Source organism: Neodiprion pinetum, chromosome 4 (genome assembly GCF_021155775.2).
Source record: "Neodiprion pinetum isolate iyNeoPine1 chromosome 4, iyNeoPine1.2, whole genome shotgun sequence".
NCBI classification, from domain to species: domain Eukaryota; kingdom Metazoa; phylum Arthropoda; class Insecta; order Hymenoptera; family Diprionidae; genus Neodiprion; species Neodiprion pinetum.
This window is the reverse complement of record NC_060235.2, coordinates 28,020,679-28,034,919: the sequence shown is the minus strand read 5'-3', so window position 1 is coordinate 28,034,919 and position 14,241 is coordinate 28,020,679. Positions and strand designations below refer to the sequence as shown.

The window sequence follows — 14,241 nt, the reverse complement described above, 5'->3', positions numbered from 1 at the left end:
CACATTTTTATCATAAAAAACGTCAAAGCAAATTTGATTGGACAAAGATTATCAAAAAGTATGATATACCAGTAGAGATGCTAATTAATAGAGCACCGTATTTTTTGCACTCATATACTTCAGCATTTAAACAGAATAATAAAATTATTTCTAAGTCAAGGAAGTACACAGAATGGTATATCTTACCTGTCGATGCCATCCATACAGTTTGAATCATTGTTTGTGAATTGTTTAATTGGGTATATTACAGGATTTTCGCTTCTGGTTTAACTCTCCAATGACAAATTGTATTGAGAAAAAATAAACGTTTACTATCCGGATAAGTGCCAAATCTCGTAACTCATCCTGCTCTACATGATAGAATTTAATTATTTTACTTTATATCCTAGTTGCACCATTGCACAACATCTCTAGGATGGTAATCGTTTAAAAAAAAAAAATTGAAACGTTAGTACATTGTAAAGTAATATTTATCACTCTATAGTGTAAATTGTCAGGATAAATTTTCTATATCTACATTTTACTCAAAATGAAGAGCTTTAGTGAAAGAGGTAATCACTTATTAAATTCTTATAGTTAGATGAAACAACTTAATATGCTCAACCTGAAAATTAGCCGAAAACACAGTAAAAGCCTAGTGTAGTGAAGAAGAAATAATAATTTATTTGTTCTTAATAACTTAAAATGTCGTGCAAATTTTTATTAAAATAAATATAATTCGGAAGATCACACACATTTTCATAATGCTTTTTAATGTTAATTATTCAAAGTTTACCTGCTATTAACTCGCAATACAGTTTGCAGAACTAAATGATAACATTGTACGTACGTACGTGTACTAAATACCTATCCCCGATTTGCTACTCTGCAAATTTTCAATGCATTCAAATAAAAAGTGTATTTATATGAATGAAAAGAGGAAATGGTGTTAGTTTGAATATCCTAGCCTATTTTTACGAAATTCAACATTCTAAACTAGTTGAGATTTAACAATATGCACAATAATACATCTATTAAAGAATAACTGATCACAAATCAGAAATGAGCAATAGATTCCATAGGTTTAATACAGATCTAATGTAGAGAAATATTGCTCTGTACTTGAGCCAAAATTTAACCTCACAAAATTATACAAAGCGTCATTCAATATAATAAAATGATACACAACACTCGTAATGGCCCTTGTCACTGATCTCAAGAGATTATTTGTTCTGTTTTTTATTTATAAATCATAATATGCTGATTCTAGGTAGAAATGACAACAACAAATAACTATATAATCAATAGATTATACGGCATTTAAACCGTTCCGTGTAGAGAAGAAGTAACTTTTGGGGTAATATTTGAATAATCAATGGTGACAGTAGTATTGAATCAGCATAGAATGATGAATGCTAGTAATACAGGTAGCTAAATTTGCATAACTATGTAAAAATGTCGAGTAAATGATTCAATTACAAAATTAATAGTTGTTACGTCTCGTGGATGATCATAATGGGATTAAAAAGTCCATGCTCTGATGCCATTCTGACTAGAATGAAAGCTGTGTAAAAATTTTCTCAATTTGTACTACCGCACAGTTTTAGTTTGCTTTTCTTCTGCTCGCTGTTGGGCCACCTTTGTTCGTAATTTTTCTATAGTATTGGCAGACAGCGATCCAGGTACTTTGAAAATACTCTGAAAAGATACAGAGTAAACGTAAAAATATTACTATCAGAAGTGAGGTTTTTAGGAATCAATATTTTTCGAAAAAGCAAACGATATGATCAACTGCTTATTATTTGCATTAATGTTATTGGAGAGGCAGAATAGAGGATAAAGGGGAGGGGATGACATATCTAAGAGCTGGTATTGAAATTGTAATAAAAAGATTGTCGTATACCTGCATAAAATCATGGCATCGAATAACGATGCTATCTTTTGTTATTTCTTTAAAACACTCGGCTAATGCTGTAAAATCCTGACAAGACAGCAAATTTTCTCGATTTCTTTTAATCAATGTCAGTGCTACTCGAAATATTATTTTACTACCTTCATAAAACAGACAATCCCATATTCTCAAGGTTGTCTGAAAATTGAATAGAAAAGTTTCTTTTTAAAAAATTTTTCTTTAAGCTAACAACGGTTTACATTCTATACAATTTTTCAGTTTATATTGTATAACTTGAGCCTGGTAGGCTCAAGTGAGGACCAACTCTGCATAACAGCAGGTTGGGAGCTACTGTTTGTAATAGCAATCACACTAATGTAATCCAAATAAATTAACTATACTGACCTCAATAGGCAGAACCTCTGCGAACAAACAGATAAACCACTTAGTTGTTATTACTGCCCAAGGTAACCCCAAGTTAGTCACGTGTTGATGTACATCCGGCATTTTTATCCTAGAAAATGATGAATTAATTATGAATGTTAAGGAATTGAACATGAGGATAAACGGTTAATTTTATCATTTAGTTGCTTGACAATTATAAGGAAGAAAATTATTCGAGTATAATGAAGATCCGAGTTTCTAGGAATTTCGTGCATGATATGAAAATGATCGTATTTTTTGCTACTTCTTATTATTCAATTACGGATTTAAGCGGAATATCGAACAGGAAAATATGATTGTTCAGCAAAGTACAAAGTGTAACGTGAGATTTTAATTGAAACATATTAAGAAATGATTGTACCTTACTAGCTCTGACAGAACATCAATGTCTGTTAGGAGACCATCCATTGTAGGGGTGTAATACTCTGGTAATATTTTTTCTATTAATATTTTCAGTAACCAAAATGCTGTTTCTTCACTTTTTGTTACTAACAAAAGTAATCCTGCTATGTAATTCAAACCCTAACGAAAATTGCATTTTTTTTATAACATGTAATCACCTTGGGCAGATTATTTTATAGCTCTCATTACCCAGTATGTCTTAAATTAGCTTAACTCTATCAATTACTATATCTAGGTCATTCATGCACGAACAATTCTTACAATTACTGAATCAGACATTGACTTTGATTATTGAATCACGTTTTTGAGTATAAAAGACTTGTCATCACGGAACGATTTTTTTCTTTCAAGATGGAAAGGAGAAAATTATCAGACCATCTTCTGAATTATAATCATTAAATATATTCACTCCACAGTGACTCTTTTCAAAGTAATGAATTCTGAGAAAAATAAGTAGCATCTACTTTTACTAACTTGACAATATCCAACTCTTTTGTTCTGATGCGCGAAAGCTAGCAAAACGTTGTAGAGCTGATGCTGTTGGTTTTCGATATTGTTGTAAAATATGTTGTCAGGAAATGTACGAGGCAGATCAGTCTTTATAATCTCGGCGACATCATGGCTATGATGTCCATCCAATAATCTCTGATATAAATCTGGAGATGCATTTTTCAATTCTTCAGCACCGCTGACAGTCAACCATACCTTTTCACGAAAAAAACGAATAAAATAAATAAAAGTTGTTTTATCAATCAGTTACGTCCCGACAATTTCCATGTAATATTTTTCATTAACAGTCATGTTTACATTGTAGAAACGTTTAAATATTTATTTACATCGTATTAAACAACATTCGTGTGATTTTCATTGTTGGGAGGATTTTTACCACGACTTCAACAGCTACATATTGTAATCAATGAACACCAATGATTTGATCAATTTTTTTCTTCAGATATAATCTTAAGCTGCTCATTGTATACAGGTAGATATTATTCTTCCACGCTCTCTCTTTGTGATTTGTTCAACCGTGACGCAATGTTTATACAATGAGTAATAATGATTGCCAGGAATTCAATTTACCAATAATGCCAATTAATCTTTCAATCTTTTCTAATGAATCATTGATAACAAAGTAGAATAACATGCGGCATACTTAGAGACTTTATGTTTTCTTCAAAAAATTTTATACACTTAAATAAGTTTCAGTTACTTTGACGGTCTGAAAAATATGATTACGTGCTCACAGTTGTTTATAAAACATATAATAAAAACGTGACTGAAATATGAACTTAGTATGACAATTGATCTCTGGAAAATAAACTATTGAAAGATATAGGTATTTCGACAGAACTGATGTTCGGAAGAGAAAAATTTACTCCTTGCAAGGAACAGACGTTCTATTATTAAATTTGGATAGAAGTCTTGAATATTGTCAAATTCGTGCTAATGGAATATTTTAAAAATTCAATTGTTGAGCAATTTAGATATTTTCGAATTATTTATGATTTTGTACCAGAATTCAAATACGTCTGTTGAATATTTTTATTTATACTTGTGACTTGGCTCAATTTTATAATTGCCTTATACGACTTGATAAGAATCAGCTTTGACCACAGAATTATTTATTTATATCCAGTGGGTTATAAGAAACGTATAACATCGCTTGAAATAGAATATAACAAAAGAGTTAGAGTAGAGTTAGAGTAAAATAAACTCCGTAAGACGTGTTGATTTGATAAATCATTTGTAATATGAATTGAGGTGAATTAAATTGAAATAAGACTACTCACCATGCCCCGATGAACCCCTGGAATGCCCTTTCGAACATATCGCTTAACTGTGACGCTTCGTTGAAGAGATTTTCCTTCGCCTATGATGTCTGCCCATCTTTTAGCCCTTTTAGCCAAGACTTTCAGATATTCGGACATGAATTCCTCGTAAGTTTGGTAATCGAAGTTCTGCGGCCTCTCGAATCCATACTCGTCGACATTGCTATACGCAGATTAAAAGTAAAGAACAAGTGAATATATTAGAAAAAATCACACGACGCTCCTCTTTAAGTATTTATTATTCGAAAACGTGGTTTTGACGTTTTTGACAGTGCCGCGCAACGAAGTAGTGGGGTGTGAACGAACATAACCCCTCGAATGCAACAATAAACGCGTTTAAACGGGTCTTAATCATCAATATCGCATCATTATTGCGGTTAATAATAAGCACAAGTGTTATTCAAATCACGAGTAATGTTTTATTACGTGTAACAGTTCCGTGATCGAGCGGAGTTTACCTGAAACACGAACTGGCCATTCCAGTGCGGAGCGGACGATGCCATTTACAATTTTCGTAGTATACAATTACACGCTACCTTGCTAAGAATAATAATGATGATAATAATCGTTTCACACTCTCCAGCGCGAGGCGAAAACCTGCACTTTCGACAGGTCTCGATATCTCGCTAAATATAAATTTGTAGCGGTAAAAGACACGAAGCGTAAAAAAAAGTAATAGCAAATAGATAAATAAAAATCCGTACCTACTTATACTGTGCAATGAAGAAAAGAATTTTCGGAGAAAATCAATTAAGTATTTGAGACGAGTATTTATGTAGTTTATAATATGAATGAACTTCAAATTTTTTTCTACAAAGATATTGATGACGGTACTATTTATTATATTTTTATTTATATTTTCCATGGAAGACTATGTATATATATATACATATACATTTATATGTATACGTATTCGATGAATAGTTACACTCACATCAATATGTTGTAAAGTATTTGCTCGGGGTTCATTTACCATTTAGGATATTTTTTAAGTTCATCGAATGCTAGTACTCGAGGAAGCACCTCGTAATTTTTTACAATTTTTAAATGCAACCTTTGCGTCAATGCTTGTTTTATTTCAAATTCGAATAATATTAATATGAAGTACCACTTATCTCCGGAAGCAGAAGCAACATTACGGAAACTAACGGTTGTAATACAACTTCTACTTTATTTCTAAAATTTTAATGTAATTCGAGCTATAATTTTACCAATGACGTTCAAACTGGTTTCAGTTGCCAATGTTCTGAAGTGTATTTCTTCATTGTCCAGTTTGACAATACCGATTTTGTTGCTGTAAGCTTCGACCGAATTACAGCTGATCTTATCTGTGTTGAAAGGTTTATGGAAAATTAGGATTCTGTTGTAGGTGTACTTTTATGCATGACACGTACGCAGTTTCAAAGATATACAGATTTTGAAGAAGGTGCAATTCTAGAAAGATTCAGTTGGAGGAATTTGAAAACATTTTATAAAATTATTCCATGGACTAAAATTCAGAAAATGTTGAAATATATTCTGATAAAGAACCCATTTGATATCGAAACCTCGATATATTCATAATGAACACACGTTGCATTTGTAAATGTACTATTAGAACCTTGGATATACCGATTTTATTAATTAGGAACGAAAACAATAGCTCTGATGATACTAGTAGTAGTAGTAATATTAATAATAATAAAAATAATAACAACAATAAAAAAATTATTATACTATAATTTTTTCTAATTATAATATATTAAAAATTACGTCCAGTAAGTACTTGATAGTAAATTTGTATCGCTAATTTTTTTTGACAAGTAAACATTACATATGAAAGATTGGATTACTACGAATATAAGTTTAAATGATAATAAGTACATTCCAATCTAGGTGAAACATATCCCTGTAGAAAAATTAAGAGTCAATTTCTTCATCCTAGGTCAGGTCAGAAAAAATCATTAATGTAGATGAAATAAAATATCTTGGGATTACTCCAGATTTTAGAATGTAATTGAATATTTTTTATGATTATGCTAACTGTAATCATGAATGGTGTAAGTAACCAATTTAAGATTTTATGGTTCGGGTGCAGAATTTTATGATGCTTGTAATTCGATATTTATATAAAAATATTTAATAAAATAATAAATTGACATGCTAAGACGCATCTTTCATGGATGCTTTACGTTTTATATTATAGTATCACGATTAGATTGTAGAAAATTACATGAACTCCTTGTCGAGTGTGGCTACGAATTGTATCGAAAGTAGTAGCATAAATTGATTCCATTCAACTATCTATTCTGATCTAAAAAAAATCCGATGTTGCATACAGAAATATCTGCAAGCAACAAAGACATGCTAAAAGTTCGATCGTTTGAACACAGGCATTCGAGACAAGATCTAACAAAGATCTTTCTCTACGCAATTTTTTCAAATTGTTTGCACTGCTTTCGACGTTGTATAACATCAATGGTATAAATTAATTGACAGGCAGTATTAGGTAAATAGTAATAATTAGTATTTTGTTAAGGCACAAGGTCATCAAGGCTCGTTTGATGACTTTTCACAAGTTGTTTTCTTAGTGGTCAGTGACAAGTTAGGCGCAGTTAAGCTATCGCTCTGGTCTTGAGGACTAGCTCTGGAAGAGGTGGTAATTGATGAAATAGGTTTTTCACACGAACTATTTGAATTTTCGATGTTTGGAGTAGACGTTCTAGCTTTCAAAAGCAACGCACGTTCTGTACTTTTGTTAGCGTCCCTAATAGAAATCGATGAAACGTCGCTCAAGTTTGGCAGACAATTTATTTTAGATTCGTGATCTTTTTTCATCACAGGCGAAATCATTTTTCTTGACGGATTTACAGGGGTTGTATCGGAATTCGATGACGAACTAAGTGCGCTCGCCTCCCGGGTTTTTTTCAGCGTCGTTATGGCCCAACCAAGTCCTAATTTTTTCAATGCTGCTTCCATCTCTTCCGGCGATGAAGTGTATTTCAATATATCGGAGGTTGGTGTGCTGGTAATTTCAGAAATTCCGGATAGTCCAGAAAAACTATTCGAGCTTGTGGAAGTTATCTTATCTTTATCCAGCTGTGTAGATACTGATGTAACAGGTTGCCGTGACTCTTTTGGACGAAAAGGTGTTTCTGCTTCCACTGTCGGTATTTGAGCGTGAAAAATTAAGTTGCGCTTCTGCAATTCTAAGCTGATGTCGGGTATCGAACTTGAAGATTCTGGGGAACTATGATTTCTTAAAACAGTGTTGTCACTCTGCATTCCAGAGACTTCAGCAGTTTTCTGAGATGACTTTGTATCTAACTGTGGACACGTAGCTTCGCATTTATCTTGCGATTCAGGGGATCGCGACATACCTGAATCACGGATTGATATTTGTTTTACGCTTTGTGTTATCGGAGATGGCGTTGAACCTTTTGTAGGAGATTTAGAGGTCGAGGGCAAAGCCAAGGGTGATGACGCGTGGACTGGAGTCCGGCTCCAAATCGCTGAAGGACTCGTCGGCTTTCCTGCAGTATGTTGACAATTTTGAGACAGGTTCTTTCGACTCTTGTTACTACTAGGGCTTTTTGCACTTTTGTGACTTTTGCTTGCTGTATCTGGTGTGTCAAATTCTACTATGGTTGATAATTCGTGACCCGGGGATCCTGTTTGAATGCTGAAATAAAATACGTAGGAGCCTGAGTCTACAACTAATGGACAAAAAAATTCAAAATATTTTACATAATTTACTATGAACATGAGGCACAAGACAAAACCTTGACTTATATAGTAAACAGCGCACGTATCAATTGCAGCATTACATTTCCGATAAACTTGCAGTTAGAAGCATTTTTCGGCAACAGTCGATCTACTAACACAATGCTCGGAAATTACCTGTGTGGTCCATATATTAAAGTGACTGGCGGCCTTGGTCGATGATTATCAGCGATGTTTGTAGTCATTCTTTGAATCTTAGGAATTCCTGCTAGCAGTGGAATAAAGTCCGAATCCTTCTGAAATTGCATACAGAAAAGAAAAATGTAATCTGAGTCATTGTGAAATCCTAGGCTACATTATTTGGTTATTGACAGATTCTAAAATTCATAAAGATGTTTGTTTATCTGGTAAGAAAATGAATTCTTTAATTCTTAATAGGTATATAAGAAAATGATGCACCAATTTTTTCCTCAACTGGAATACATGGGTTTTAAATTTAAAGTGAGTATAATCCCGATACCAACCTCTGTTTTGCTGCCGGAGCTATGGAATGACTCAGCACAAGATCCTGAACAATCTTGTTTTTGTGAAGAAGTAGTTCCTTGTTTTTTTGGAGATGGTGATGTTTGTCTCTCAGGAGACGCTACAGCCACATGTTGCAAAGGTGGAGATTGAATGCTTGTAAAGTTGCTATAGTCCAGTGTAGTTTCGGAAAAAAGATTATCTAAAGCTTTACTTTGTTCCAATATTTCCTTCGACAATCGTTCAACAACATCATCTTTTTGTCGAGGCGATTTCCTTCGAGCTGGTGAAATAGGCTGAGCAGCTGTCACCTCAAGGCTTGTCATTGGCTTTTGTGGTAAATTGAAATGTGACAAAGGTATATTCACACGCTCAGAGCTGATGATTCTGGGAATTCCCATCCTAGGTACTTCGCGCACTTCATTATTCACTGAAGAATGTGTTCCTGTTCCTACACTGCTTTGAAATGGAGAATTTTCATCAGTTTCTGTAGATACGCTAGGCTGAGTAGATGAAGTTTTCATCTTTGATGGCTGTTTTGAAAGTTTTTCAGTGGCAATTATTCGCTGTGATTCATTAAGTGTCTTCGCCAATTGACTGTGGATAGCTTCTATGCTATTTACTAGTTGACGAACGCTTTGTAAATCACCCGACATTGGCGGTGGTCCTGGAACTTGGAACATTGTGGATTCGTCGCTCTGTCCCCCGACGGAAAGCTCCATGCCTCTTTGTTCACTGCGAACTTTTTCAATCAGATCAGTTAATGACGCAATTCTGTCTGTGCACATACTCTGAAGGTCCTGATACTTTTTCAATATTTTCGGATAATTCTTTGATGAGCTGTAATTCTGAATATCCTGAATGTTGGAATGCGTTAATTTACACTGTGGATTTTTACACGCACAAATATCTGGCGATTTATTTAAATGTTCTGAAGAATCCAGTTTTTTCAACACATAATTGGACATCTCATTGGGAGTTGACTGCCGACCTGGGAATGTGAGTACCATGGTATTATCCGGTGATTGAGAAATTGTTGAATCAAAGAATTCAAGCACTCTGTGAATTTGCCTTGAATGAGGTGTGTTTGTTGGTAAATTAATTGTTCTTGGTGACGGAGTTCCTGGTGATGAGACTGGGCTTATCCCCCTTTTTTTCGATCTCGTCGCCGCGAGTTCCGAGCTTTCTAATATTTCTAAAATTGGAGTACTATTATTTCTAACACTGCGATACGACGCAGGGGTTGGCGGTGGTGGGCTCCTATACGAAGTTGAAGTGTCCGAAGAATCTCTCGTTTTCGTGTGTTTCGTCGGTACAGGAGTTCTCTCTTGTGACGTTTCTATTAAAGTATCTTTGGAACTTTCAGTACTCGCATCCCTAGACATCTGACTACTAGGTGGCGGATTGATTTTCACTTTTATTCCACCTTTATCCAACTGTATTTTTACTTTTTTGTTGTTAATCTTGATTGGCTGTACATTAGAAATGTTGGACCTTGGAGTGCCTTGTTTTGACACTGGGGTAGACTTGGATAGTTTCTTTACAGGAGTCGAAATTTTACCCCCAGGCACTAAGCGAGGCTTAGAAATTACTCTCGGTGAATTTCGCCGCGAGAGTCTTAAATGGCTTCTCTTTTTCCTGGGCGTTACTTTGATATGCTTTTTCTTGATATCAATGACAATTCCAGTTTCTGTTGAATCCGAAGATCCGCTGTTACTTTTGGTTACAGCAATATCTTCCTTGAGTAAAGTATCGTAAGATTTTAGCTCATCTCCATTTTCTCGACTAGTTGAGTTGCTGCTGCTACTGCGCTGACCATTAATCAATTCAACTTGCACACTTTTATCCAGTGCTTCACCTCTATCATCTAACGTTGACGTTTGCACTGCTATTTCAATTTTCTTGGGAGGTGCTGATACTTTCTTTTTTCCTTTTTTCAATTTATTTTTATCAATTTCATCGCAACTTGACAAATTAACTACTTTAATTTCAGGAACCGGAGACGGTTGTACCTTTTTCTTAGGTGCAACCGTTTGCGTCGATGTATTTTCGGTGAACAACGGTTTTACACTGGCGCTAAAAATATTGTCAGATAAATTGGCTCCAAATTCTTTCAATAGGAGCCTCTTTTGTCGCTCCACTTTGCGAAGCATTTCCAAAATTTGTTCGTCACGAGACATCTCGTTCTTTTTCTCCTGATCTTCTTCAGAATCTTTCAAAGGTTCAAGGAATGGAGGTTCGTGCCACACAGCACCGTGAGTGTTTTCCACATTATTCTGTTCATTAATAGGTGGAATTGTCACTACTCGCTCGACAGGGGTTGAAAGGTTGCTTTCCTCTGTCCGTGTAAAACCATCCTGAGCAATTGTTTCAAACGCGAAATCCATATCTTTTTGACGTTTGGCAAGGAGCTCTTGACGTCGCATTGGATTCACATAGATATCTTTAACCTAATTAAAAAACCAAAGGATAGATGTCAGTTAGATTTTTATGATGACAATTTCGTTTCAGCTTTTATGCAAAGGCAAAGTGGAGGTGAAAATATTCGAACATCACAGTTAATAACTATTTGAGTTATGCTTGGATAATAACTTTGTTTTCAACAAATTAAATAATGTTTAACCAGATAAGTGTACCTAATTCTGGTTAATTGCAAGACCTTTCATCCAGGAATCTAATAAATAACTTACCGGAGGACCATGAATTTGGCTGGCCTTAAGTTTGCGTTCCTCGCGTGATAGGTGATCTAGATTGTGCAGTAAATTTTCATAATCCCGGCGTACTCTCTCGCGCAATATTGCATCGTTCCCACGACGCTGAGCATGGCGTCGTCGATTTTCAGCTAAACAACTATTAGCATTCTCTGAATCAGTGACCGCACGTGCCAACTGTTCCGCATTTGGCTGCAAATATTTATTGTTCGATAACATTATTTGTATAAATGATTCAAAATGAAGATTTGTTTTCCAGTAATCTTGTGATAACGAGTAATTGAATGAAACTAAATTATGAAATGAAGTAGATTCTGATATAAGATGCAAACCTCGCCATTTATGTTTATTCTTTCAACAACACCGAACGGTTTATCATAAACATTTCTCTGCCTTGTATTATGATCATAGAGTTGGACTTTGCTAGAAGCTGCTGATGTCGTATGTCTCGGTGTTTTTTTAGACACCATTTGGTCTATGGCACCATCAGAAAAGTATGAGGAATCATCACTCAGTGTGGTCGGACTGCTGCTAGTACTGCTAATAGAACTGGTGGAATCCGGTTTATAGTCTTGAGGGTTGTAGCTTGAATGAAATTTGTATACTATAAGATTGATATACTTGAATGTTACTAGACTCAAATGACGCTATTTGAGGAAGGATGTGCACCCTTATTGATAACAAATTCGAATTGACGTAAACGAGAAATGTAAATTACGATTGCGTAAATTTTCGGTTTTTACTGTGATAATCTATGCTAGAAAATATGCAAAATGATAATAGAACCTTGCCACTTTATTAGCTTTGGAAGGGGAATTTAAAGTTGGTAAATTTTTTCTAGGTTTCTGATCATCAGACTCGCAACCAGTTATCACACGTGGAAAATCCGATATATTAGTGACTGTTTTATTCGTTGAGCGTTTTGATTCGATTTCCGCCTTATGCATTGGTACTCTAGATGGACCCGGTTGTGGTTCTGTCCTTTTTGCTTTTGGATTGCTCACAACAACCTGTAAATGAATTGAACCAAGTATTATTATCGTGATGTCTTTCTGGTATTATAACAGAGTCACCTAATTTAGGCTACTTTTTGCTGTGAAAAAACCCACAATATTAGCATATCGTTCTTGTGAGACTGTAAATTTATGGAATGTGCCAATAGTCGAACCTGAACATCTGACGATTGAACGACTACTTTGGGAACTGATGTCTGAAACCTATTGACTTTTTTGTCAGGTTTTTTTTTGGGACTTGTTCGAACTGTGTTTTCATTGCCCGACGAGTCCGAATCTTGATCAGAATCATTTTTGGTGCATGATTTTTTCGGTAAATTAGCCACCATAGAAGCTCGTGCATTTTCCATCTCTCGTACTTGTCGCTGCCTCTCGTGTAGTGCAGTATGGTCATCATCCACCTGAAAATATGGTATTAGATAAATACATTCAGTAAGGTAATAGTTATTTTAAATGCAGTAACTGAAGAAGGTGTTAACGTAAGACTTGACACCTCTGAGGTACTACGTTATTTGAACATTAATAAAATTTACCTGAGTTGAATCTTTCAAGCGTTGTCGTGCTTCTCTTCCTCTTTCTGCGGCTATGAGTCTATTTTTTTTTCGTTCAGCCTCCAATAGTGTTTCCACATCTGGCTGAAGTGCAGCGGAAGCATGTGCACGGCCTATGTCCTCCATATCTTCTTGGTACTTCCTTTGAAGATCCATGATTTTTTGATCGTGCATTTGTCGGAGTTCTGAGCGACCATCTTTTTCCAACTGTGTGAGCTGTGCCTTGGACACATTTTTGGCACGTTCCAGAAGTCTGTTTGATATTTCTTTCGACTGTTGCCTAACCTGGAGACCAAGCAATAATAAATAATAATTTACCGATCAACTAAATTGTGTGTCAAATGTCATTGTATCAAGTAGAGGGAGGTGAACACGATTTAAATATCGTCGGGGATGGGTAGATAAAAGATTGTATTGCTGTTAGCTGAAAATTGAAATTTTTCGTCAATTTAAAAGAACAATGTAACTACTCAAAATCAGATTCTCGTTGTTATTCAGGGCGAAGATATAATATCGATTATCTACGAATAGCTCAATGGTAATGAAGAAGAATTAGTGACCTAATAAGAACAATTTCCTTAAGGAATTTAAATAAGAAGAATTACAAAATTGATGAGGGAACACACCTGTTCCAGCCGTAACTTTCTTCGCCTGTCACGTTCGTTTTTTTTAATTTGATCTAAATCCGACAGAACCATTCTTCCACGGCGAATGCTAACCGGGTTTCCGTTTACAGTCACATTTATTGACATCACACAACTCACAATGAACTGCGTCAAGTGATTTGATATAAATAAATCTTTCGACCTGTTGAGGGATCTCGATACTCAAATTGTAAATGACAACACAACGGCTCTTCACGTGTCAGGCCAATCAGACGCCTTCATCCGAAGCCACTGAACTCGATTACTGTGGACGGAAATATGAGAAATGCAGAGGGCTGATCGTAATAAAAACTTTGTAGCGATCGAGTTGAACGGACCTTCCATTGTTCGATCGGTAAGAATGGGCGCAAGCGATGTCTGTATTACCGACACTCGTCGATCATCAGAAGCGGTGGTAGCAGCAGAGAGAAACCTGTAGCAGCCCCCTGACACACGGTGCTAAAAGTGGTTCGCAAAATGTCTCTCTATTCTGCCGCCAATTTCCACCACTAGTGGCGCTAGTAGTTACCTGACGAGCTCGCGCGCGGTCAGT

At 35.4% G+C, this 14,241-nt stretch overlaps 2 protein-coding genes across 4 annotated transcripts; both read right to left on the bottom strand.

The window, feature by feature from the left end:
- Positions 1–301: 301 nt before the first annotated feature.
- On the bottom strand, positions 302–5,095 carry LOC124218240 (growth hormone-regulated TBC protein 1-A). Of its 2 annotated transcripts, XM_046624767.2 has the most exons (8): positions 5,004–5,095; positions 4,507–4,708; positions 3,191–3,421; positions 2,676–2,836; positions 2,276–2,384; positions 1,883–2,068; positions 1,574–1,677; positions 302–350 (listed from the first exon to the last, which is right to left on the bottom strand). In XM_046624767.2, exons 1-8 carry the CDS (start codon positions 5,021–5,023, stop codon positions 341–343), a joined length of 1,023 nt encoding a protein of 340 aa, XP_046480723.1. In that variant the 5' UTR covers positions 5,024–5,095; the 3' UTR covers positions 302–340. The 2 variants fall into 2 exon arrangements, with proteins under 2 accessions (XP_046480723.1, XP_046480724.1); XM_046624768.2 differs by lacking the exon at positions 1,883–2,068.
- Positions 5,096–6,348: 1,253 nt separating this feature from the next.
- LOC124218237 (serine-rich adhesin for platelets) lies at positions 6,349–13,951 on the bottom strand. 2 transcript variants are annotated; one of them, XM_046624762.2, is made up of 9 exons: positions 13,671–13,951; positions 13,027–13,329; positions 12,649–12,894; positions 12,267–12,490; positions 11,813–12,065; positions 11,460–11,672; positions 8,772–11,219; positions 8,425–8,543; positions 6,349–8,206 (listed from the first exon to the last, which is right to left on the bottom strand). In XM_046624762.2, the coding sequence occupies exons 1-9, from the start codon at positions 13,794–13,796 to the stop codon at positions 7,075–7,077; spliced, it is 5,064 nt and encodes a 1,687-aa protein (XP_046480718.1). In that variant the 5' UTR covers positions 13,797–13,951; the 3' UTR covers positions 6,349–7,074. The 2 variants fall into 2 exon arrangements, with proteins under 2 accessions (XP_046480718.1, XP_068991292.1); XM_069135191.1 differs by having other exon boundaries at positions 8,425–8,540.
- Between the last annotated feature and the right edge of the window lie 290 nt (positions 13,952–14,241).

What these genes read in the sequence shown, in the direction of transcription:
- LOC124218240 (XM_046624767.2), bottom strand. Translation starts at nt 5,023, where the DNA reads ATGGCCAGTTCGTGTTTCAG. An exon ending in AAAGAGTTGGATATTGTCAA is followed by an intron (nt 2,837 to 3,190) that starts GTTAGTAAAAGT and finishes AATTTTCGTTAG; the next exon opens with GGTTTGAATTACATAGCAGG. An exon ending in GATGCCATGATTTTATGCAG is followed by an intron (nt 1,678 to 1,882) that starts GTATACGACAAT and finishes GTATCTTTTCAG; the next exon opens with AGTATTTTCAAAGTACCTGG.
- LOC124218237 (XM_046624762.2), bottom strand. Translation starts at nt 13,796, where the DNA reads ATGTCAATAAATGTGACTGTAAACGGAAACCCGGTTAGCATTCGCCGT. An exon ending in GCTCCGGCAGCAAAACAGAG is followed by an intron (nt 8,544 to 8,771) that starts GTTGGTATCGGG and finishes ATGCAATTTCAG; the next exon opens with AAGGATTCGGACTTTATTCC. An exon ending in TTAATATATGGACCACACAG is followed by an intron (nt 8,207 to 8,424) that starts GTAATTTCCGAG and finishes ATTTTATTTCAG; the next exon opens with CATTCAAACAGGATCCCCGG.